Genomic DNA, 26458 nt, shown 5'->3' with positions numbered 1-26458 from the left:
TAATATCCAACAGACTATTTTCCTTCCTCATCAGCAGTAAACAGCTCGACTCCGTCTGTGCATTTGTGTCCTCCATACTTGTTCACACAGACATCTCAGGCTTGATGCCACGATGCAGTGTAGAAACCTGACAACCCTCTGACTCATGTTCAATGTTCAAGGACATTTCTCAGGATCATGTATGACCCCTTTTTGAAATTTGGACTTTCATTAATAATATTTGTGTTTCTGAGTCATTTTTGTGGAGACTTCTGTCCAACGTAGTGTCCAAATGAAGCCTGAAGCTTTTCTTCAGCCTCTTGTCAGATGGTCAGCAACAAAACTCTGTTCCAACCAATGTCTGATAAGAGATGAGACACAGCAGCTGAGCAAATGATCATTTCATGCTGAAGACATCCTCTGACAGAATTAAATACATACATAAACACAGCCTGGTGCCAATAACACAGCTAATGACACTGCTGTATCACTGGCTTTACTGATTAAAGATCATATCTGAAGGAAATCTTTGAACACAACAGAAAGTGACCTTTTAAACCTGCGACACTGATGCTGCATTCAAGGACCATTACAAACATCTGAAAGGACTTAAGAACATGAAGAAAATGTGACTTGTTTCTCTGTAATGAAGCTGTTTTAGTGAAGAAAGTTGAAAGGTCACAGAGCGACTGCTGAATCTTCTGCTCTAAACATGAACTCTGAACTTTGTGATGCTTCAGGAGGAAAACTGCTTCAGTTATTCTCTCAGATTAGTTTCATATTTTCTGCATCAGATTTGAGTGAGATCCTGGAATGAAGACAGAAGAAAAGACTTTGTTCAAAGTTTGATTTATAGTCAAACCTTCCAGTTTATTCACACAATAAAACATCAACACAATATATGAATTCATTCATTAAAATCACAGTTTTTCCTCATTTGTTTGATGATTTTGACAAAAACAAACACAAACACACACACATGGTCTGCCATACTCATAAAGAGAAATGTCGACATTTTTCAACACAAATATTCCAGAAACATTTAGAGGATAGAGAAGTTTACATTTTCATGTGGAGAAATATTTTAGTAAATGAAAATGATGATGAGCAGTGATAGCCTCCATAAACAGTCACAGGAAAGATCTCCTTTAAAAACTCAGAAACATCAAGAGAACAACTAGAAGATGTGGAGGTACCACCCATAATGTTTGACTGACAGCTGATCTCTGTGCAGAAATGATGGAGAGAAAATAAAATGAAACTAAAACACAGATTTAAACCCACAATATGAAAGACTTCAGTCTATTTCACTTTAATCAACTCAGCAGTGTCTCCATAAACATAAACCCCTAGTCCAGCATAGAGCGGCTGAGTGAATGTGGTCTGGACTCTGTGGAGGAGAGTCATGGTTTCAGAGACGCTGTAGAAGGACAAAATACCTGCTCTGTGATCCAGGTACACTCCTACTCTGGAGGAACGAGGACCTGAGACACGAGTTTGGATGTTGTTGTACCAAAATGTAGAACTGTTGTTGTAACAATCTAATGACCAAGATTTGTCATTACATCCAAAACAACAGTCATTCCCTGCTCTGCTGATATTCTTGTATGCGACTGCTACATAAACTCCCCCTCTCCACTCCACCTCCCAGTAACAACGTCCAGTCAGACTCTCTCTACTCAGGACCTGCCACATCTCAGACAATCTGTCTGGATGATCAGAATAAGACTGTTGTTGATTCATTAATGTTGCTTTTCTGTTCCCCTCTGATAATAACAGCTGTGTGTGTGCTGTGTTTGGATCCAGTGTGATTTCACATGAATATTTTAAGAATTCAGCTCTGGTCTTTGGCTCTGGTGGATCTGACAGTAAAACATCCACTTCAGTGACTGTCAGTGAGATGTTTGTCCATTCCTCTCTCAGAATGTCCTGTAGTTTATCTCTGACCTCTGACACAGCTGCTGTCACATCCTCAAAGTAGCTCAGAGGACGGATATTGATGCTGGATGAGTCTGTAGACTCACTGAGTGCTGACAGTGAGGGGTAGTTGTGTAGAAACTGGATGTGATCCTCTGTGTGTGAGAGCTGCTTCAGCTCAGCATCTTTCCTCTTCAGCTCAGTGATCTCCTGCTCCAGCTTCTCCTCAAGCTCTTTGACTCGACTCACTTCAGTTTCCTGCTGGGATCTGATCTGCTGCTTCACATCAGAGCTTCTTTTCTGGATGAGATGGATCAGCTCAGTGAAGATCTTCTCACTGTGCTCCACTGTTTGATCAGCAGACTGATTGATGGCCTCCACCTCCTGTTGAAGCAGCTTCACATCTTTCTCTCTGTCCTGGATTCTCTGCTGGATGTTTTGTCGACTCACCTCCAGCTCTCTCTGCCTCTCAGTCCTTTCTGCTGCAGCTGAGACTGTGTCGTGGCCTTTATGTTCATCCACAGAGCAGAGATAACAGATACTCTGCTGATCAGTACGGCAGAACATCTTCATCACCTCATCATGACGAGAGCAGATGTTCTCCTGGAGCTTCTTGGAGGGCTCCACCAGCTTGTGTCTCTTTAATGGAGCCACATCATAATGAGGCTGAAGGTGTTTCTCACAGTAAGATGCCAGACAGAATAAACAGGACTTGAAGGCTTTCATTTTTCTTCCAGTGCAGACATCACAGGCCACATCTTCAGGTCCAGCATAGCAGTGATCAGCAGGAGCAGCTTGGAGTCCAGTCTTCTTCAGCTCCTCCACTAAATCTGCTAACATGGTGTTTTTCACCAGGACAGGCCTCGCTGTGAAAGTCTGTCTGCACTGAGGGCAGCTGTAGATTTTCTTCTTTTCCTCTTCATCCCAGAAGCTTTTAATACAGTTCATGCAGTAGCTGTGTCCACAGGGAATAGTCACCGGATCCTTCAGTAGATCCAAACAGACTGAACAGCAGAATTTTGTTTGGTCCATTTGATTCATGTGCTGTGCCGTTTCACCGTCTCTCAGTGACTGTCAGACAGTTTCACTTCCTCTGAACAGAAACAACCTCTGTGCTCTGAAGGGAAACAGATCTCTGCTCTTGTTCACCTCCTACAGGAAATGAGGCTCACCAGCAACTGCATTTACACCATGTTGTTTAGACCCATCCTGATACAGACACATCTGTGAAGGGAGGCACTAAAGAAATATTCTTACAGAGCGACCAAGAGCCGTTCACATGATGCAGGGTGTGGTATGTTTGATTACAGCATGCAGTAACAAGTCTGACCCAGTTAAACTTTAATAGTTTATCTTTACTTGGATGTTTGAAATGTGACAGTCAACACTCAGTGAGTTCATTTTATATTTCAAAAAGTTCAGCAAAGTTTAGGATGCTGTGATGAATAAAAATAAATGACACTTTATATTTTGACATTTTCTAATCTTAGTTCATTCTCACACTTACAGAATGATGCATGGGAACAACTGACTCCACTAAATCAAACCTATGTTCAAATGAAATTACTGTACAAGACAGGCAGCAAGCTTGATATCTTGATTATTTTTTAAATAGGAACATATATGTAAAAATATTAAAAAAAACAAGTACAGATAGTTTTCTAATTCTACATCCTTTAGTAATTTTTCCTGTGTACCAACATGGATTTCGAAACAATACATTAATATGTGCTTTAAATGCAGACATTCAAATATAACTCTAATTTTTTTTTAACTAATTCAACTTTCACACTGAAGATACACAGTAGACATAAGAATCAGTTTTCATGCCCTTTGTTTATTCTTTCATTTAAAATCTTTGTGGTAAAGATCATCATAATTACCCATTAACTTTCATGTGCAGCTTAAATGTTTCACTACACTGTTGGCAGCAAAGATTACACAGCAAAGCCGATTAAACTAGAAGCTAAACGACTCTTCAGTCGTCTTTTGGAAGCAGTCTTTAAATGGGGACAAGCATTAACTTTTGTCATAAACTGTATAACCACCAGATGGCGATATTAGTTTGTAAGTAATAACGACCTGAGACACAGCTGCTGATCGAATGATTATTTCATGGTGAGGAGATCCTCAGACAAAATGAACTTAAATACAGATTAATAACAGTTTGCTAAAGATGGAAACTCACTGCAAGGACAGAGTACTGCGTTTTTTTCACTTTGACATTTTTGTTTTCACATTGAACTTGAACATTTTTCTGTTATTTTGCAAATTCCCCTATTTTATATATTTCAATAGAAAACTCAGGAGAATTTCTTTGGTAAGTTAAACATTTTTTGTCAAAACTGTTTCTGAGGGCAAAGCCAAATATTTATCCAGTTTCACCACCTGAGAAACATTCCCCATAGCAAACAGGTTTCACAAAAGTCTTTACACGTCTCTTCTGTTAATCAGTGTCTAAAAGTGAATCGACACTTTTAAGGTGTATTGCTACTCTCAAGTGTCAGTGAAATATTTAATATAATTTTACATGTTTTTGTTTTATGAAAGTATGTTTTGTGACCTTCAGTAACTCCATGTTGTGGACAAAACCTCCACAAACAGCAGGAACAGTTTCAATAATTTGCAAAACTGGACAAACTCACAAGAGACAGAAAACTAACAAAATAAAGCAGGAAGTGATGCACACTGAGACTCAGTGGGTTTGATACTGGGACTGGGGAATAAACAGACCTGGAGACAAAAGGACAAAACACAGATGATATCAGACAGACGACAACAGGAGAGACTAAAGACAACACAAAGATGAGACAAACACAGACTAGATATGAAAAGGGGACAAACGTGAACACGAACAAGAACCAAAACCTAGAAACATAAGCAACAAAACTCAGAGGCTCTCATAGACTGAACATAACTATTGCATAATTCTGAAGAATGAATAAAATGTCCAACAAACCAAAAACCTGGGTCAAATACCAGGAGCATGACAGTCAGACATTCAACTTTTACATTGAAAGGTATTCTGTAAAGTTCAGATTTCAGATTCCACTAGAAGCACCCGAAGGTAACTTCAGATTATCTTCCTGTTTCTAGGGCAGAATGATGGTCTTGTGTTATCAAACCTCAGGCTGGTGCCTCCAGTGTCCATGCATGCAGAAGCTTCTGGTTCATGTGTCAAACCATCCAAAACAGGAGTTTCCAAAGCTGCCGGGGTGCAGTCTGTTCAGTGTTTCATGTCATCCCTGCAGAGCCAGACAGGAGCACCAGGCCTCCTATTTTCAGTCAAGGAAGGTGAGACAAAACCAGTAACCATAGTGCTCTGTGTCAAATATTTTCTATTCTATTGTTTCTATTCTATTCTGTCACTGTCACAAAAAAAGCTCTTCAAGATGGCGCTGAGTATGGCAGCCTCGTCGCGAGCTCCCCCAAGCAACAGCTGTTTTTTGAGTTTAATTTTACTTTTTCTTTATTTTTTCACGAGTAGCACATGTCTCCTTGTGTACGACCGACAAACCTTACTGGACATAAAAGACAGACTTTCTCATCACTTTCCCGAGTTCAAGTTTTGCAACACGGACCCTCCGTTTGCAGACCCCCCATTCATCTCATCTGAGACGCCTTTGTTCTGGGCCCGTGGAGGCCGCAAACGCCGACGCAGAGGGAGAAGATCTGGCGTTCTGGTTTGACTGAGACGGCGCACCAACAGACCACCGTTACCCAGTTTATTACTGGCTAATGTGCAGTCTCTAGAGAACAAGCTGTGCGAGCTTCGGGCACGGTTCTCATTCCAGCGAGAGATGCGGGACTGCTGCGTGATCTGCCTCACAGAAACCTGGCTATCGGACAAGGTACCGGACTTCGCAGTACAACTACCGGGGTTCTCTGTGCACCGTGCGGACAGGTCACAGGAGCTTACTGGGAAAAGCAGAGGCGGTGGTGTGTGTTTCATGATCAACAACAGCTGGTGTGATTATGCGAACGTGCACCCGGTCAAATCCTTCTGCTCACCGGACCTGGAGTACCTGATGGTTAAGTGCCGGCCATTCTGGCTACCGAGGGAATTCACAGCAGTGATTATTACGGCTGTTTACATTCCCCCACAAGCCGACACTGACCGAGCACTCAGGGAACTGCACAGCGCGATCAGCAGTGAGGAAACCGCACACCCAGAGGCGGCGTTTATCACGACCGGGGACTTTAATAAGGGTAACCTGAAGAAAGTTTCACCAAAACTCCATCAACACATCCACTTCAACACTCGTGGAGACCGGCTTCTGGACCATTGTTACTCCTCCTTCCAGGATGCGTACAAAGCCCTCCCCCGCGCCCCATTCGGCCAATCAGATCACCACTCCATCCTGCTTCTACCCGCCTACAGGCAGAAGCTGAAACAGGAAGCTCCAACCCTGAGGGCGGTGCATCGTTGGTCGGACCAATCAGAGTCTACGCTGCGGGACTGTTTTGATCACGCGGACTGGGAAATGTTTCACGTGGCTGCTAAAGACATTGATGAGTACACAGACTCAGTCTGCGGATTTATCAGAAAATGTGTGGAAGATGTCGTCCCATCCAGAACAGTTAAATCCTTCCCAAATCAAAAACCCTGGATTAACAGAGATGTTCACACGGCGCTGGCGGCACGGAGCACCGCCTTTGCCTCCGCGAACACATCGGACTACAAACACGCACATTACCAACTCCGGAAGACGATCAAAGCAGCCAAACGTGAGTACAGGGACAGGGTGGAGCAACAGTTTGACAACCCTCGGGACTAAACACGATCACAGACTTTAGAGGGAAAACCAGCACACCGCAGACCACGGCCTCTCTGTGTGAGGATCTAAACGTATTCTACGCTAGATTCGACACAGCGAACACCATGAGACCGGACAGTGTGCGCACCGCGGATGACGTCAGTGCGCACACTGTGTCTGAGGAGGATGTGCGGAAGTGCTTCAGGAGAGTGAACGCACGCAAAGCTACTGGTCCGGACGGGATTCCCGGCTGCGTCCTCAAGTCATGCGCGGCTCAGCTGGCTGGAGTGTTTACACACATCTTCAACCTTTCCCTCTCTCTGTCTGTAGTCCCAGCCTGCTTCAAAATGGCCACCATCGTCCCTGTACCCAAATCCTCCACCATCTCCTCATTGAACGACTGGCGACCTGTAGCCCTGACCCCCATCGTGAGCAAATGCTTCGAGAAGCTGGTCAGGGACTTCATCTGCTCCGCACTACCCGACTCACTGGACCCTCTACAGTTCGCATACCGCCACAACAGGTCCACTGATGATGCCATAGCCCTGACACTCCATGCTGCCCTGTCACACCTGGAGAAGAGAGACACGTATGTGAGAATGCTGTTTGTAGATTACAGCTCAGCATTCAATACCATCGTTCCCTCGAAGCTGGACAGGGAACTGCAGGATCTAGGACTGAGCAGCTCCCTCTGCAGCTGGATCCTTAACTTCCTGTCTGACAGACGCCAAGTGGTCAGACTGGGCAGCACCACCTCATCCCCCATCACACTGAACACTGGTGCTCCACAGGGGTGTGTACTGAGCCCTCTCCTGTACTCGCTCTACACCTACGACTGCACGGCCACTAGAAACTCCAACATCATTGTGAAGTTTGCGGACGACACTACAGTGGTGGGTCTTATCACCAACGGTGATGAGACGGCCTACAGGGAGGAGGTCAGCGCCCTGACCCACTGGTGTCAAGACAACCATCTCACCCTCAACGTCGCAAAGACAAAGGAGTTGATAGTGGACTTCCGGAGGTGCAGAGGAGTACACACCCCCATCACCATCAACGGCGCCGCTGTGGAGAGAGTGAGCAGCTTCCGCTTCCTTGGTGTACATCTGGCTGAGGATCTTACGTGGTCAGTACACACAAACAAAACAGTGAAGAAGGCGCAGCAGCGCCTCTTCTTTCTCAGGAGACTGAAAAGATTTGGCATGAGCCCCCGCATCCTCAGGACCTTCTATCGCTGTGCCATTGAGAGCATCCTCACTGGATGCATCACCACCTGGTACGGCAACAGCACCGCCTACAACCGCAAAGCTCTCCAGAGAGTAGTGCGGTGTGCTGAACGGATAATTGGAGGTGAGCTTCCCTCCCTCCAAGACATCTACAGGAAGCGGTGCCTGAGGAAAGCGGGGAGGATCATCAAGGACTCCAGTCACCCCAGCCATAAACTGTTCAGACTACTTCCATCAGGAAGGAGGTTCTGCAGCATCCGGTCCCGTACCAGCAGACTGAGAGACAGCTTTTTCCACCAGGCCATCAGACTGCTGAACACGTCATAGACACCTCACCTTCACTACTGGAACTTCAACATTATGCACTCCATACTGTACATAAATACCACTGTCTTGCACATACCAACCTCTGTATATTTTATATATCTTATTTTATTGTTTACTTATTTCATTTGTAAAACATGTATATACACACTATATACACACTCACACACACACACACGTAGAAAAACATATTTAGTACACACGTTCAGTAATGTATATACCTTATATATTGTACATATATTTATTACTTTTTAGATTAGCCATTTTTATATTTTGCTTGTTTTACGTTATTGTATTTTTGCACAACTCTGTTGCTTGTGAAGCTCGCACACAAGAATTTCACTCACATGTACTGTACCAGTGTACCTGCACATGTGACGTGACAATAAAAGTGATTTGATTTGATTTGTGTGTTAACCCTGTGCAGGGTGAACTCTGCCTTTTGCCCAGTGAAACCCGAGGTTGATGGATGTTACTGAGTATTACTAATCCTGTCACAGAATCTATAAGACAAACTCATTTTACACTGTGGGTCACTTACAGGTAACTTGGATCATAAGTGGGCCGGACATGTGAAGCTGCACGATTAATGTGTAAAATTACAGACAAGTTATTTTAGTTGATTCCCCAGACTGTCCTGTAATTATAAAATATAAAGTCTTTCATTAACTTAAAAATAATGTCCTATTTTTCAATGACTCCACTATAAAAAAGACAAAGAAATAAATTACAAATTTAGTGGGAAAAAAAGGAACTTTAATTGTTTAACTGTCACCTAATGACTTTGGTGTAGTATGAATAGCAACTAAGGGGGATTCTTTATAATGTCAAGAAAACCTAAAATTTTTATTATTATTATAATTATTATAAAATTGGTATTATTAGTAGTAGTAGTGATAAATGTTAAAATTCTATGCACACCACACTTTCCAGTTTCTGAAGGCCGATTCTGGCCCCCATGCCTTATGTTTGAAACCTTTGTTATAAGGGATCTAAATATAATAAATGAGGAATAATCATCGCCTTTATCAGAAAAAAATTATATTGCTATACAACATGTACAGGTACAATTTAATAAATTTTAAAAGATTTTTTGCAAAAATTAAGACATAAGTGAAGTGAAGTTATATTGTATTAATAGAAAAAAATGCTTGACATAAATAGAAATTAATTAAAATATTAATTAATTAATACCTACAAAAATACCTTGCTGATAATTTTAGGCCCCTGCAGGTCAAAAAGGATGTCGCCTGATAAGAAAGTCTTATTTGGTTAATCTGCTCTTTATTTTCTCAATAATCACTTCACCGGCTGGTCTAAGGAACTGATCTGTTTCATCCAGCCTTCAGTGCAGTACACACTCCAACATGCACAATGAAGCACAGCACTAAAGAAAAGCTGCAAGATTGAGATTTGAGGAAGCAGAAATAGAGAAAAAAAAATATTTAAAACTATTCAAACAATAAACTCAGTCATAAAAATTGAGGCAGATTAATTTTATGGCTGTAAATTAACTGATTCATCTCATAATCATTTGAGCTATTCTGATGTTTTTGTCTTTATTGAATGAACTGAGTTTGACAGAGCAGGTGAATTTAAGTAAATACTTTCCATTTTCATGTATAAGCTTTAAACTGGAGATGTGCTGATAGGACTGCAGGAGAAAAGAGCTCGTCTGTAGTCTGTGGCTTCTGACTCTGACAAACTCTTTGTGCTCCAGGAAAAAAACAGATGTTTATACCTCTGGAGTCCTCAGCAGGAACTGAAAGACTGAAGATTTGTTTCATAAAACTGAGCAGGCACTGAGTCGTCTCCAGCTACGGTACATTTCTCATCTGCTCTGAGCTGCCTCTCAAAAGCCTGCTGATGGATTAAATTTCCTTTAATTGTAGCTAAAGGCGCTGACTTTTTGTTGGATGTGACAGGCGCGATCTAAAGCGACTGTTGCAGTAAACGCCTTTATTTTCCATAAACCTGCAGACATTGAGCTGCAGCCGTCTGCAGAGGCACGGTCATGTTAAAGCTACATCTGATAAAATGAAGCAGCAGCATGGGGATGTGCAAAAGTCTCCTCAACTTCTGCCTCAAAACCTTTAATACTCAGTGATAAAGTTTTATTGAGAAAGTGACTTCCCAAACTGGGTCACGTTCTTTTCTCTTTTACTTTAAGTACAGCTGCATGAAGAAAGTTATTTATACTTTATTAAGTATATTTTACCGCTTTCTGATTGTAGCACAAAAAACAGACTAAAGATAAAAAGAGTCATTTATGGGAAATGACAGAGACAGACACCTTTTTATAGGCTCACTGTATTATTATCAGTTAAAACCCAGCAGCACTGTCACCAAAGCACTTGCTCATAAAGCTCATATGATTGTTGGGGTTTTCTCTGTTTTCTGTATTTTAGGTTCTTTACTTTACAATAGAAAAGGCATTGATGCAACTGTAGTTGTGATTTGGTGCAATATAAATAAAACTAACTCGACTAACTCTGCTCGACAGCCAGGACCGCTGCACAGAGCTCAAGTCTGGGTATGGTGATGTCTGGTCTCGGGGCAAGCCGTGCCTTGCCGAGAAGGAAACCCACTTCATTATGCCCATCTCTGTCTGTGAGTTTACGGTAGGCAACGGCGCCCACTGCCTTGGTAAAGGCATCGCAGAAAACATGGATTTCCTTAGTTACTGCTGCAGACAGTGGTATTGAGGTGAACATTCTGGGGACCTCCAGTTGTTGTAGATGTTTGAGGGAGTGTTTCCACTGTTGCCACTGTTGTAATTTGTCTTTAGAGAGTTCAGTGTCCCATTCACAACCGTCAGCGGAAATGTCTCTGAGTATGACCCTGCCCTCTACAATGACAGGGACAGCGAAGCCAAGTGGGTCATACACACTATTAACGACTGACAATACTCCACGCCTAGTGAAGGGCTTCTCATTGACGGTTGTCTGGAACCTGAACAAGTCTGTAGACAGGTCGCAGCCCAAGCCGAAGCCACGCTGCATGGGTGTCTGTCCAAGGTCAAGGCCTTGCATGTCAGCTGCAAGGTCCTCACTTGGAAAAGCGTTTGTGATGGTAGGACAGTTGGATGAGATTTTATGCAGGCGTATGTTACACTTAGCCAGCATCTTCTGAGCCCCACAGAGAATGTTGATGGCCTCATCAGTGGAAGTAAATGATTTTAGTCCATCATCCACATAAAAGTGGCGTTCAATGAACTCTCTTACATCATTGCCGTGTTCTTTTTCTCCCTCCATCGCTGTTTGTTTCAGTCCATAAATAGCCACTGATGGGGAGGGACAGTTCCCGAATATGTGGACTCTCATCCTGAATTCCTGCACTTCCCCATCCAGATTATGGTTTTCAAACCACAAGAAGCGAAGGTAGTTGCGGTGGTCTTCTCTGACAACAAACTTGTAAAACATTTGCTTTACGTTGGCCATGACTGCATATGGGTCAGACCTGAAACGCATCAGAAATCCCACAAGAGTATTATTGAGATCTGGCCCTTTTAGTAGGACATCATTGGGAGAAACTTTGTTGTACTGCGCACTTGAATCAAAAACCACCCTAATTTTCCTGGCTTTTGAGGGTGATAAATGCCAAAACTAGGGAGATGCCAGCATTCTTGTCCTGGAGCTAGAGCTGGAGCTGGTTCAGCGTGGCCCTTACTGAAAGTTTTGTCCAAAAACTCAATGTAATGTTCCTTCATTTCAGGTTTCTTTTTCAGCGTTTTGCGGAGCGACATTAAGCGACTGAGGGCTTGGTCCCTATTGTTGGGTAAACGCTGTCTGGGGGAGCGGAATGGGGGTGGAGCTACCCAATTGTTCGCCTCATCTTTAGTAAAGTCTCTGTGCATAATTTCCAGGAACAAAGCATCTTCTACTGAAAGAGCCACTTTCTCATCATCTACTGTTTGCTGGAAAATGTGTCTGCCTAATTCTGCTTGTGTCTTCTCGAATGTAGGACAGCTTTCTGTGTATTTGTCTTTGATGTAGATTCTGTTTTCACATGGGCTAAGGAAGGTATGACGCCCGTTATTAAGAATGTCTGTCTTAAAAGAGTTTACTGTGGGTTTGTGGGCACCTGAGAGGCAGACATCGCCTACAACCACCCATCCCAGATCGAGGCGTTGGGCATAAGGTGCACTGTTTGGACCATTTACCTGACTGCGAACCTTGTGAGCTTGGACGATGTCCCTGCCCAAGAGGAGAATGTCCGCGGCTGGGTCCAGAGGAGGGATCTGTGAAGCGAGTGCCTGTAGATGAGGGTGAGCCGACACAGCCTCCTTGGTGGGTATCTCGTCTCTATTATCTGGAATGTAATCACATTCTGTCAGTGTGGGCAGCAACATGGACACTTTCCCATTTACATCCTGAATAACGAAATTAGTTGCTCTGCGTCCTCCAGCCTCTGATAAACCTGCATATGTTTTCATGGTGTATGGGAGCATAGTGCCTTTCACATTAAACATGTCGAAGAAAGCAGACATGGCTAAGGATGAGTTGCTTTGATCATCCAACATGGCGTACATCCTCCTTTTCTCTTCAGGGTTTGTGCGGGGATACAGGTCGACTAAACAAATCTTAGAGCAGGATTTGCCTTTCAAACCTGGGCCACACACCTCAGAATCTTGCAAGCAGTCGTGTTTACAGGCCTTGAAGGCTCAGACTCCCCGCCGTGGCTTTGAGGCAGGAGGTTAGAGTCCTTGGTTGCCCACGGAGGCGGACCAGCATGCATGGCAGACACATGAGCATCGCTATTACATTCTGAGCATTGGATAATGGCTTTGCAATCGTTAGCTTGGTGACCTGTGAAAGAACAACACTTATAACAAACAGCATGTTCTTTGAGGATGCTTTTCCTTTCATCTAGTGTTTTTGACCTAAAACCCCAGCATTTGGCGAGTGAATGAGGCTTGTGGTGAATAGGACATTGTCTGTCTGGGTTGAGAACCGATGTTCGAGCTGTGACGTTTGTTAGACTAATATCTGTTCTGTTTACTGCAACCGGAACTCTGTATTTAGTTGGTTTCACCAATGGCTTATCAGGTTTTGAAGCTACTATGTTTGAACTTTGTAACATAAAGCTAGGATCTGTTTTCATTTCTGCATAATCATTTATAAACTGAACAAAATATGAGAAAGGTGGGTAAACTGCACCATTGTCCTTTTTGTATTTTGTCCCGTTTCACCCAGGACTCCTGAAGTCCATAGGGGAGCTTTTCCACTATCGGGTTTATCCCCCTTGGGGTGTCCAGAAAGCTAAGGCCGGGTAGATAATTTTCACTTTGTGCATACTCTAACTCCAACAGGAGATCTGCAAGCTCCTGCAATAAGTGAGTGTCCTTATTAGATATTTTTGGAAAAGACTGTAAACGTTGGAAAAGTAACACTTCGACTACCTTTGGAGAACCAAAACTTTTGTCTAGACGTTGCCACAAACGTTGAAGACCTGCTTGTGGGTTATTCACATGGACCGCCCTGATCCTCAGAGCATGTTGGAGTGACTCCCCACTGAGCCCCTTGGTGAGGAGGTCGAGCTCTTCGCTGGACTTGAGGTTGAGGCCTTCTATGGCATTGCGGAAGATGGACTTCCAGGACAAGTAGGACTCAGGACGGTTGTCGAAAACCTTGAATCCCGCTGTCACGGCGTGCTAGATAGGCTGTAGAATCTGAGAGTTCAGTCTGTAGAGGCATTGAAGGTTTAGGGTGGGTTGAACTGTCAGTTTTTCTGTGTATAGGAGGGGACTTTGGTTGCTCCTGATCTACAAAATCAGCGAGATGTTCACCTGGAGAGGAGGCAACTGGTGGTTGACTCTGTCGTAGATGCTGAGCATCGTTATTACTGACCAGTTGTCCTGTATCAGGCTTTCTGTCTTCATTAACTACCAAGCTGCAGTTAGCGAAGTGAGCGTTCACATAATCTTGAGCGCGTCTAATGGACGGAGGCGTCTTAGAGGAGACTCCTTGTTCTGTGAGGTCAATGGCATCATGCTCCTCATCGGCTGCCGCTTCCAGGACATGAGCTGCGGCGAGCGCTGCTTCAGCTTCACCCTCTTTCTTCAGAGTGTTTAGTGTTGCCTCGATGCGTGCCTTCTCAACCTCCATGTCGATCTGGCGCTTGGCGTACTGTGCTCTAGTGCGGGCGGCTTCTGCTTCTGCTCTGGCTCGGGTTGCAGCTTGACTGGTGGATGAACGACGTGAAGAGCGTGAAGAGCGTGAGTGGCACTCTGACAGGACCACCGTCTGGGAGAGAGGCGATGAAGCTTCAGGCTGAGACATCTTGGGTGCTTGATAGGTGGATAATCTTCTTACTCTGCTGCCCTCAGTTGAATGTATGGCTATTCAACCTATGCAGCGAGCTAAACACAAGAGATGGTTCCAGGAACGACAGGACACATCGCTTTGTCTTTGTGTCTTTAACTGAAGACCGTTTTTTCCTCTTTTAATTTGTAAGATTGTGAACATACAGTAAAATAATACGTAAGCATCAGTATTGACATATTTTGTAACCAAAAACAGAAGTTAGCAACATAGCTTTTCTTATGCTTTACATTCACCATAAACATCTTTCCTTATACATTCAAATACCCTTTTAAGTAACAGGAAAGTAACAAATCTTACAGAAAAATAAAGCTACACATTGATTACTTACAGATTATGGCTCAACAAACTCCCCAATGATGTAAACTGGGCTTAAAGTTGTGCAGCTTGTTTTCTGCTCCAGGCATTTACTCACACTGCCTGCGTGAACTTTGCCTGCTGCTTACAACACATCACCAAAGGGGGCAGTGTAGTGCACACAAAATAACTAAAGAAGAAGCCACAAACTGAAGGGGTAATACTGCCAACTAGTGGGAAACCTGAGAAATGCACCAGCCAAAGAAACCCAATAAAACAACAACAGAGGGGCAGAATATTATGCAAAGTGTTTCTTATATAATGTAGCTCAATAAAGGACACATTTCTATGTAAAGATTTACAAAGATTCTCATCATTTTATAACACAAAATGATGCAGAAATGATGGAGAGAAAATAAAATGAAACTAAAATACAGATTTAAACCCACAATATGAAAGACTTCAGTCTATTTCAATTTAATCAACTCAGCATCTGTTTTAAAATTACCCCATATATCTGTGTAAAGAGACAGTCCAGCATAGAGCGGCTGAGTGAATGTGGTCTGGACTCTGTGGAGGAGAGTCATGGTTTCAGAGACGCTGTAGAAGGACAAAATACCTGCTCTGTGATCCAGGTACACTCCTACTCTGGAGGAACGAGGACCTGAGACAGGAGTTTCAATGTTGTTGTACCAAAATGTATAACTGCTGTTGTTACACTCTAATGCCCAGGATTTGTCATTACATCCAAATTTAGATTCAGTCCCACTCCCTGCTCTGCTGATATTCTTGTATGCGACTGCTACTTGAACTCCTCCCCCTCTCCACTCCACCTCCCAGTAACAACATCCAGTCAGACTCTGTCTACTCAGAACCTGATGCCATACAGTGAATCTGTCTGGATGATCAGAATAAGACTGTTGTTGATTCATCCGTGTTGCTTTTCTGTTCCCCTCTGATAATAACAGCTGTTTGTGTGCTGTGTTTGGATCCAGTGTGATTTCACATGAATATTTTAAGAATCCAGCTCTGGTCTTTGGCTCTGGTGGATCTGACAGTAAAACATCCACTTCAGTGACTGTCAGTGAGATGTTTGTCCGTTCCTCTCTCAGAATGTCCTGTAGTTTATCTCTGACCTCTGACACAGCTGCTGTCACATCCTCAAAGTAGCTCAGAGGACGGATATTGATGCTGGATGAGTCTGTAGACTCACTGAGTGCTGACAGTGAGGGGTAGTTGTGTAGAAACTGGATGTGATCCTCTGTGTGTGAGAGCTGCTTCAGCTCAGCATCTTTCCTTTTCAGCTCAGTGATCTCCTGCTCCAGCTTCTCCTCAAGCTCTTTGACTCGACTCACTTCAGTTTCCTGCTGGGATCTGATCTGCTGCTTCACATCAGAGCTTCTTTTCTGGATGAGATGGATCAGCTCAGTGAAGATCTTCTCACTGTGCTCCACTGTTTGATCAGCAGACTGATTGATGGCCTCCACCTCCTGTTGAAGCAGCTTCACATCTTTCTCTCTGTCCTGGATTCTCTGCTGGATGTTTTGTCGACTCACCTCCAGCTCTCTCTGCCTCTCAGTCCTTTCTGCTGCAGCTGAGACTGTGTCGTGTCCTTTATGTTCATCCACAGAGCAGAGATAACAGATACTCTGCTGATCAGTACGACAGAACATCTTCATCACCTCATCATGACGAGAGCAGATGTTCTCCTGGAGCTTCTTGGAGGGCTCCACCAGCTTGTGTTTCTTGAATGTAGGTGAATCATAATGAGTCTGAAGGTGTTTCTCACAGTAAGATGCCAGACAGACTAAACAGGACTTGAAGGCTTTCATTTTTCTTCCAGTGCAGACATCACAGGCCACATCTTCAGGTCCAGCATAGCAGTGATCAGCAGGAGCAGCTTGGAGTCCAGTCTTCTTCAGCTCCTCCACTAAATCTGCTAACATGGTGTTTTTCACCAGGACAGGCCTCGCTGTGAAAGTCTGTCTGCACTGAGGGCAGCTGTAGATTTTCTTCTTTTCCTCTTCATCCCAGAAGCTTTTAATACAGTTCATGCAGTAGCTGTGTCCACAGGGAATAGTCACCGGATCCTTCAGTAGATCCAAACAGACTGAACAGCAGAATTTTTTTTGGTCCATTTGATTCATGTGCTGTGCCGTTTCACCGTCTCTCAGTGACTGTCAGACAGTTTGACTTTCTCTAAACAGAAACAACCTCTGTGCTCTGAAGGGAAACAGATCTCTGCTCTTGTTCACCTCCTACAGGATTTACATTTACAGTATGCAGTAAAACCTTTGACCTAGCTACCCTTGTTAACCTGTAACTCAGTTTCTACAAAATGTCCTTTATTGACGAGTTAATGAAAGCGTACTTCACCATCAGTTTTATTTATAAGGAATTAATTTTTCTTTCAGCACATGGACACAGCATGATGATAAGTACAAGGACCCTGAAAGTATGGTGTAAAAAGCTGCAACTGGTCAGAATGAAAAAACAAAATCACACAAACTTGAAGAGTTAGCCTGATTCTAAAACATGAAATGACAATGCACAGATGCAAGGATAACCATGGCTACATCCTTGTGGATTAAAGAGGATTTTGTATTTTGTATCACAAAACAGGATAAGACGGCTGATCAACTCTTCTAAACAAGGCATTTTGTAGAGGGTTTAACTCTCAGTTGACTCCAAACTCCTCTGTCACCTCTCTGTCTTAATTTAATTAAGTCAAGACAATGCATTTTGACACACACGAGGCAATGGTGGTGTTGTATGTAACTGTAAGTAAAGTTTTGAAATACCCCGCTTTTCTGTCATGAACTACCCTTTTAATTTTGTTTTAGCTGAGAATGTAGTGGCGTAATCTTCAAATATCTGGTCAGGTTGTTATGTTTGTTTCCATGTCATGGAACGTGTTTGTAACAGTGATCTGATGTTTTCGGAGATGTCGCTAGCTTCGCTAACAATCAGCTGACAGAGTGTATCAAGCTCACAGCCCCGGTTTTCCAGCTTAACTGTTTTTTTTATTTTAATGTTAACCAGATAGATTTGTTTACATATTCTGATCTCCGTGTTCCAGATGTTGCATCTGCAGATTCTCATTTTCACCAAACTGTCGTCTCTTTCCGTCACTGTGTCATCATGCGGTTTAACAAGATTAATTCAATTCAATTCAATTTTATTTATATAGCGCCAAATCACAACAAAAGTCGCCTCAAGGCGCTTTATATTATACAGTAGATGGCACAATAATACATACAGAGAAAAACCCAACAATCATATGACCCCCTATGAGCAAGCACTTTGGCGACAGTGGGAAGGAAAAACTCCCTTTTAACAGGAAGAAACCTCCGGCAGAACCAGGCTCAGGGAGGGGCGGGGCCATCTGCTGCGACCGGTTGGGGTGAAAGAAGGAAAACAGGATAAAGACATGCTGTGGAAGAGAGACAGAGATTAATAACAGATATGATTCAATGCAGAGAGGTCTATTAACACATAGTGAGTGAGAAAGGTGACTGGAAAGGAAAAACTCAATGCATCATGGGAATCCTTGGCAGCCTACGTCTATTGCAGCATAACTAAGGGAGGATTCAGGGTCACCTGGTCCAGCCCTAACTATATGCTTTAGCAAAAAGGAAAGTTTTAAGCCTAATCTTGAAAGTAGAGATAGTGTCTGTCTCCCGAATCCAAACTGGAAGTTGGTTCCACAGAAGAGGGGCCTGAAAACTCAAGGCTCTGCCTCCCATTCTACTTTTAAATACTCTAGGAACAACAAGTAGGCCTGCAGTGCGAGAGCGAAGTGCTCCAATAGGGTGATATGGTACTACAAGGTCATTAAGATAAGATGGGGCCTGATTATTTAAGACCTTGTATGTGAGGAGCAGGATTTTGAATTCAATCCTGGATTTAACAGGAAGCCAATGAAGGGAAGCCAAAACAGGAGAAATATGCTCTCTCTTTCTAGTCCATGTCAGGATTTCATTTTGGATTAGCTGAAGACTTTTCAGCGAGTTTTTAGGACTTCCTGATAATAAAGAATTACAGTAGTCCAGCCTGGAAGTGATGAATGCATGAACTAGTTTTTCGGCATCACTCTGAGACAGGATATTATATTAATGAATGAATGAGCTTTTATTTGTCGCTTGCAGTTGCCTGCAGTGAAATTGGACCCCTTCCAACCATACATACATCACACAAACATCACATTGGGGAGACGGGTCAGAACAGGTAACTTTTAGAAAACACAATGAAATGTACAACACAATAGGGGAGAGGAGGAGAAAAAAAGAACTCTACCCAGACTGAGCTCCTGGTAGGAGATCAGTTTGAGAACAGAAAACAAAAACCACATGGATCTTCACACCTTTACACTATAAAAGAGAGAGAGAAAAAAAAAAGTCAAAACACAGTCTTCTAATCTGGGAGAATTTGTTGTTCCAACCAGCCATTCGGGCTTGGATCATTCCAGCTGGCCACGGGCAGCTGCATGAAGATAAAACTGCATTCCAGTTTCACAGTTGATCTAATGTCTATCACTGGTGCCCAGATCCATCGGTTCCCCATTGCAGAGTCTCGAGCTTCTCCAAAATCTTATCCATATTGTGTTCAATAAGCACAGTCTGAGTAGTCACGGCCCTGTCCATTGCATTAATCATGCCGGACAGCCTTCTGGGATCTTGAGCAGCTGTACCGCTTTCTTTATTCTTCAATCAGCCAGAGCCCCATTATCATGGTTCCGAATAGGTAGATGTCTTTCAAACGCCCTCCACTGAGAGTTTTGCCAGGCACACGACACTCCACTTCTCCCAGCTGTTGTGTGTCTGGCAGCAAACGTCCCTGCAGGACGATCGGGCTCCCCCGAGCCCAGGCTTCTCATCAAAAAGAAGGTGTCAATTTCAGTAAGAGACCAGTTGATCAAATCCATAATTCCTTAGTTTTTAGAGAACAAGACTGAGAGAGTCTCTGAATTAGATGAGACTAAGCAAAAGACGTCTCCATGCTCTCCAGCTCCTACAAATGCATCAATATTGACTTCATTCAACAATGAATTTATTTTAATTAAAATTCTGCCTGGTTCATAATGATGATTATGAAAACACAGTTTGGCAGGATGTAGATTTACATTCAGTTTGTTTTAGGATAGGAGAAGAAGATAAAAATAAACAAACTTCAGGGGTATCTACTCAGGGAATGTGTGTAACACACAATGTGTGTAATACACAATAACGTAAGCATCTACCCAATAACACAGGCTTTTACATTTACACAAGAAAGATATGTACAAGTTATACATACACATGCGTACATACGCATACACCCATACTTACTACTTACCCATACTTTCGTTACTCATTTGAACCACTGGAACTCAGGTCAGCCTTCTCATACTCCTCAGCTCACTCATGTCTCCTCCCCCTCAAAACTCACCTCTCTCCACCTGCAAGTCAGTCAGTTTGATTATCACCGTCTCTTCTACATGATAACCATTTGCCTCACTAACCCCTTTTCCCTCTCTCCTCAGTGTGATCACTTGACATTATCAACCTCGCTCCAAGTCCCCCTCTTCAGGCTCAGACATCAAATGACATGAATTCTTTAAAGAAATCAACATCATCTTCTCTGACAGCATCGTGGTAGTTTTAAAAATCTTTTAAATGTCTTCATTAATCCCATGCAAATGTACACCTATCTGGAGCAACCCTGACATACTACAAAACAATAACATGATTAACTTCCCAGATTGGAGTCGTAAAGGAATTAAATATTTGGAACATATATTAGAATGAAAAAACAAAACAAAACATGGAGAGCATGCTGTACTTGCTAGGAACAGATGATGGAGGATTCCTCTTCAAGCACCTTTTGAGTGTGGGTGACCAAACCACCCAGTGGCCAGAGGTGGTCCCCTCTGACAGAGGCCCCTGGTTTGTTTTGGAGCTTTGGTCTGGGGGCCAGGGTCAACCGCACCATCGCATACAACCCGCAAGCTAACAGTATGTGAACGGTTCCACAAGTCGCTTAAGGCTGTGCTTGTCACGGCTCGGGGCAGCAGCCGTGTGAAGTGTGGAGAAGGAGGACTCGAATGCAGCACTTGCTTAGGAGGCAGGGAGATTTATTCCAGAAGACAGAACACAAAGTGGGGATGGCAAAACAGAACGGAGGATAAACTAAACTGGGAAAACTAAACTATAGAATGGCAAACCTGAAACACGAGAGGAGAACTGCAGGGAGAGCACATAGAGGAGACACAGAGAGGTTCGCGGAACAACGCAGAACACCAGGTAACACAGAGGATGAACACAGACAACACGACAAGGGACTGAGGGAAACACACACTATAAATACACAGAGGGACACTGGGAAATCACACACAGGTGGGAGACACAGCTGGACCTGATTAACCTGACGAGACAGGGGAACACTAACACCAGGGACCAACAGAGGGAGCACAAACCCAGAAACCCAGTATCTAAAATCCCAAAACACAAACCACCCCAAAACAGCCCACAAATAATAACAATAAATACACCAAACACAAAATCACTGAGTCATGGACTCAGGATCATGACAGTGCTCCTTGCTTTCCTAAAAGATGACAGTGTGTGTGTTTGTGTTTGTTTTTGTCAAAATCATCAAACAAATGAGGAAAACCAGTGAACAGTGACAACTGGGTTGACCACCCTCCGTGGGTTTTGCTGGGGCTGCGCTGAGTGGTGAAATAGGATACTGACGCATCCCCAGCTGAGGTGGTTCTCAGTCAGCCCCTCTGCGTTCCTGGGGAATTCTTGCCCGAAAAAGAATTTCCTGGGAACACTGGAATGAAGATGGTAGAAAAGACTTTGTTCAGCATTTTATTTATAGTTAAACCTTCCAGTTTATTCACACAATAAAACATCAACACAATATATGAATTCATTCATTAAAATCACAGTTTTTCCTCATTTGTTTGATGATTTTGACAAAAACAAACACAAACACACACACATGGTCTGCCACACTCATAAAGAGAAATGTTGACATTTTCAATACAAATACTCAAGAAACATTTGAGAGAAGTATGTAAACATAGAGAAGTTTACATTTTCATGTGGAGAAATATTTTAGTAAATGAAAATGATGATGAGCAGTGATAGCCTCCATAAACAGTCACAGGAAAGATCTCCTTTAAAAACTCAGAAACATCAAGAGAACAACTAGAAGATGTGGAGGTACCACCCATAATGTTTGACTCAGGGGCGATTCTAGGATCAGAGCTTTGGGGGGGCTGAGCACCCAGAGAGCTGCCCAGCCAGGCAAGATAAACTTTACTCGTCACGATGAGACTTCTTCCTGTCTCTGTCAGTCCCTGCATCCCTAAATGTCTCCAGTTGTCCCGAGTTCCCTCTGACTGTCTCCTTGGTGCATTTAAACCCCTGTTCCTCCCTGTCCTCATCGTCTGTTGTCTTCGTGTCCATTATCAGTCATCATAATTTTACCATCTCTGTGCAAGTCTGCAAATTTCTTTATTAAATCATAAGATACTTAAATTCATCAAGTCTCTCTGTGCCTGGGTCCTCGTCACAAAACATGACATCATTAACACCATTTAATCCCCACATTTGTGAAAGAAAAGCAAAACACTTTTTAAAAGTATGTAACAAAACCATCAAATCTGATAAAGGTTATTTAAATGCTGCACACAAAGAATGGATTGGAATAAAAAAAAATACATATCCTAACCATAATTACTGGGGGAGAATAATGAATGATGCTCATAGTGGGTAAAAAGTAAACTGAGTGCATTTTTTGGACAGAGATTCACTTTTAATGTGTTTGTATAATATAATACAGATTCATAAAAAATACACTCCAAAAATAGAAGAGTCCTTGAAATGTACAAAATATTAATTAAAAAAATATATACAAATGGAGGCACCTTTGCCTATGGTACAGTGTATACTATGTAAGAAAAAGATCTTTACTGCAGATACTACCATGGCTCTGCAGAGTTTTTTCTTTTATTTTAACCTCTGTCGCCTCACCTTGAGGTTGGCAAATCACTTTTTGGTGGTCAACTCTCTCAGACAGTTTAACAGTTTCTTTTGTGCCTGTCACTGTTCCCTGTCTGTTTTCTTACCTGGTTCTTCCTGACCTTGTACTCTCTCCTCACGGTCCCCTCTTTCCTCTCTCCTTCTTTGGACTGACAATCATACAAATAGCTTGTATTCAATTAGATGAAAAAATTATATTAATATGAAAAAAATACTATTAAGATCACTAATAAAAGTCCTCTCTCAGTGTACTTTCAACCAAAAGGCAAAAAACCAAACCACATGTACATCTAATAAAGGATATAAATACTGAAACACTGATCCAACATTATCCTTTATTGACGGATCATTTGTTCTTACACTTTTTCATGAATGCGGCTCCTGGGTTTAATATCGGCACATATGACAAAATAACCAGATTCTCTCATTCCATTTCAAACAGGACAGTGGAAACAACAGTAGGCTACTGACAATTTTAAGTTTTAGATTTTAAATAGGCTGTATAAATTTCAATGGGAGCAACAGGACGGTTAAATGTTGCTGATTTTACTACAGAGTAGGATTGTAGGGTAGCAAACATCGTTGGAAAACACGTTTCCAACACTGCAGGTTACCTGGGTGTAATGTTTTTCAGCTAAAAACAAACATGGTCTGACTCCTACCTAACTATATAAAGAGTAACTGAAGGTTAAATGCAGCTAACATGTCCTGTTTTAAGCCAGGTACTTACACCTCCGCTCCGCTGCGTCTCAGCCACCATCGCTCTGGCAGCACGGGCGCTAGAGTCAGAGTAGGGGGGAGCCGAGCTGGGACAAACCATTTTTAATTTTTTTTTGGGAGGGGGGTATCTATACTTTAAATACCCCAGCATCCCCCCCCAAAACAGCATACAGAACTCTAGTACTGTATGCTTTTTGTATTTTTAGTAGTGTGTCACACAAACAGCAAATATTTTCCAAAGGAAGTAAGAAATCGTTGGGGGTGCTTCAGCTGGCTTGACTGACAGCTGATCTTTGTGCAGTGTAGAAATGATGGAGAGAAAGTAACATGAAACTAAAATACAGATTTAAACCCACAATATAAAAGATTTCAGTCTATTTCACTTTAATAAACTCAGCAGTTTGTCCATATTTATAGTGAAGCTTCAGTCCAGCATAGTAAAACATCAGTCCAGCATAGAGCGGCTGAGTGAATGTGGTCTGGACTCTGTGGAGGAGAGTCATGGTTTCAGAGACGCTGTAGAAGGACAAAATACCTGCTCTGTGATCCAGGTACACTCCTACTCTGGAGGAACGAGGACCTGAGACAGGAGTTTGGATGTTGTTGTACCGAAATGTATAACTGTTGTTGTTACAATCTAATGACCAAGATTTGTCATTATGTCCAAATCCACATTCACTCCCTGCTCTGCTGATATTCTTGTATGCGACTGCCACACTAACTCCTCCCCCTCTCCACTCCACCTCCCAGTAACAACGTCCAGTCAGACTCTCTCTACTCAGGACCTGCCACATCTCAGACAATCTGTCTGGATGATCAGAAAAAAACATATGTATAGGTTTTACTCTTACTTTTCTGTTCCCCTCTGATAATAACAGATATGTGTTTGCTGTGTTTGGATCCAGTGTGATTTCACGTGAATATTTTAAGAATCCAGCTCTGGTCTTTGGCTCTGGTGGATCTGACAGTAAAACATCCACTTCAGTGACTGTCAGTGAGATGTTTGTCCATTCCTCTCTCAGAATGTCCTGTAGTTTATCTCTGACCTCTGACACAGCTGCTGTCACATCCTCAAAGTAGCTCAGAGGACGGATATTGATGCTGGATGAGTCTGTAGACTCACTGAGTGCTGACAGTGAGGGGTAGTTGTGTAGAAACTGGATGTGATCCTCTGTGTGTGAGAGCTGCTTCAGCTCAGCATCTTTCCTCTTCAGCTCAGTGATCTCCTGCTCCAGCTTCTCCTCAAGCTCTTTGACTCGACTCACTTCAGTTTCCTGCTGGGATCTGATCTGCTGCTTCACATCAGAGCTTCTTTTCTGGATGAGATGGATCAGCTCAGTGAAGATCTTCTCACTGTGCTCCACTGTTTGATCAGCAGACTGATTGATGGCCTCCACCTCCTGTTGAAGCAGCTTCACATCTTTCTCTCTGTCCTGGATTCTCTGCTGGATGTTTTGTCGACTCACCTCCAGCTCTCTCTGCCTCTCAGTCCTTTCTGCTGCAGCTGAGACTGTGTCGTGGCCTTTATGTTCATCCACAGAGCAGAGATAACAGATACTCTGCTGATCAGTACGGCAGAACATCTTCATCACCTCATCATGACGAGAGCAGATGTTCTCCTGGAGCTTCTTGGAGGGCTCCACCAGCTTGTGTTTCATGAATGTAGGTGAATCATAATGTGGCTGAAGGTGTTTCTCACAGTAAGATGCCAGACAGACTAAACAGGACTTGAAGGCTTTCATTTTTCTTCCAGTGCAGACATCACAGGCCACATCTTCAGGTCCAGCATAGCAGTGATCAGCAGGAGCAGCTTGGAGTCCAGTCTTCTTCAGCTCCTCCACTAAATCTGCTAACATGGTGTTTTTCACCAGGACAGGCCTCGGTGTGAAAGTCTGTCTGCACTGAGGGCAGCTGTAGATTTTCTTCTTTTCCTCTTCATCCCAGAAGCTTTTAATACAGTTCATGCAGTAGCTGTGTCCACAGGGAATAGTCACCGGATCCTTCAGTAGATACAAACAGACTGAACAAGAGATTTCTGCTTGGTCCACTCTGTGTTGTGCCATCTCATCTGCTCAGTGACTGTCAGACAGTTTGATTTTCTCTGAACAGAAACCACCTCTGTGCTCTGAAGGGAAACAGATCTCTGCTCTCATTAACCTCAAACAGGAAATGAGGCTCACCAGCAACTGCATTTAGATATCTTCCAGACCCAGCTTGGTACAGAGAGATCTGTGAAGAGAGGCACTAAAGAAATATTCTGAAAGAGTGACAAGACCCAGTGAGTGGTAAGTTTATGACAGCGCATTTTTGAAGAATTAGAAGAAAATAGAAGAGGGAAAAATATTAATAATTTTTATGATAATGTTCAAAAACATTTCTCAAGGAAATAGTTGAAATATATGAAAATTGCAGTTGTTGTTTCAGGACAAACTACCACAGCTTTTGTACCCTCTACAAAATGCCTTCGGTAAATGAGTTAATTGAACCGTACTTCTTGATCAGTTTTAGTTGTACGGAAATAATTTTTCTCTTAGCACATAAACACAGACTCATGATATTTATAAAGACAGTGAAAAGATGGTGTATAAAGCTGCATCTGGTTAGAAGAAAAAAACACACACCAACTTTGAATAGTTGTCTGGATTGTACAAAATGAAATGCCAATGCACAGATGCAAGGGTTACCATGGCTACATCCTTGTGGATTAAAAGGATGTATTTTGTATCACAAGACAGGATAAGACTGTGAGGACACAGCGGGACGGACTCAGGCGCAGACGGAAATCACAATGAACAGTTCCTATTACACAGTATTTACACACTCCTAGTGCACGATATACAGGTGAGGGGGCAAAAGGGTCCAGGGTTTCCAGGGGTCCAGGGGAG

At 42.9% G+C, this 26458-nt stretch overlaps 2 protein-coding genes across 2 annotated transcripts; both read right to left on the bottom strand.

Moving 5' to 3' along the window:
- Positions 1-810: 810 nt before the first annotated feature.
- LOC109195446 (uncharacterized) lies at positions 811-25651 on the bottom strand. Its single transcript, XM_019347495.2, has 3 exons — positions 23951-25651; positions 15225-17003; positions 811-1215 (listed from the first exon to the last, which is right to left on the bottom strand). The coding sequence occupies exons 1-2, from the start codon at positions 25634-25636 to the stop codon at positions 15291-15293; spliced, it is 3399 nt and encodes a 1132-aa protein (XP_019203040.1). The 5' UTR covers positions 25637-25651; the 3' UTR covers positions 811-1215; positions 15225-15290.
- LOC109195494 (tripartite motif-containing protein 16-like) lies at positions 813-3146 on the bottom strand. The gene has a single exon (XM_019347626.2). It carries the CDS (start codon positions 2935-2937, stop codon positions 1282-1284), a length of 1656 nt encoding a protein of 551 aa, XP_019203171.1. The 5' UTR covers positions 2938-3146; the 3' UTR covers positions 813-1281.
- Positions 25652-26458: the final 807 nt, after the last annotated feature.

Source organism: Oreochromis niloticus, linkage group LG18, assembly GCF_001858045.2.
Source record: "Oreochromis niloticus isolate F11D_XX linkage group LG18, O_niloticus_UMD_NMBU, whole genome shotgun sequence".
Lineage (NCBI taxonomy): Eukaryota > Metazoa > Chordata > Actinopteri > Cichliformes > Cichlidae > Oreochromis > Oreochromis niloticus.
Note: the sequence above shows the minus strand (reverse complement) of the source record. Positions and strands in the feature narration are given on the sequence as shown.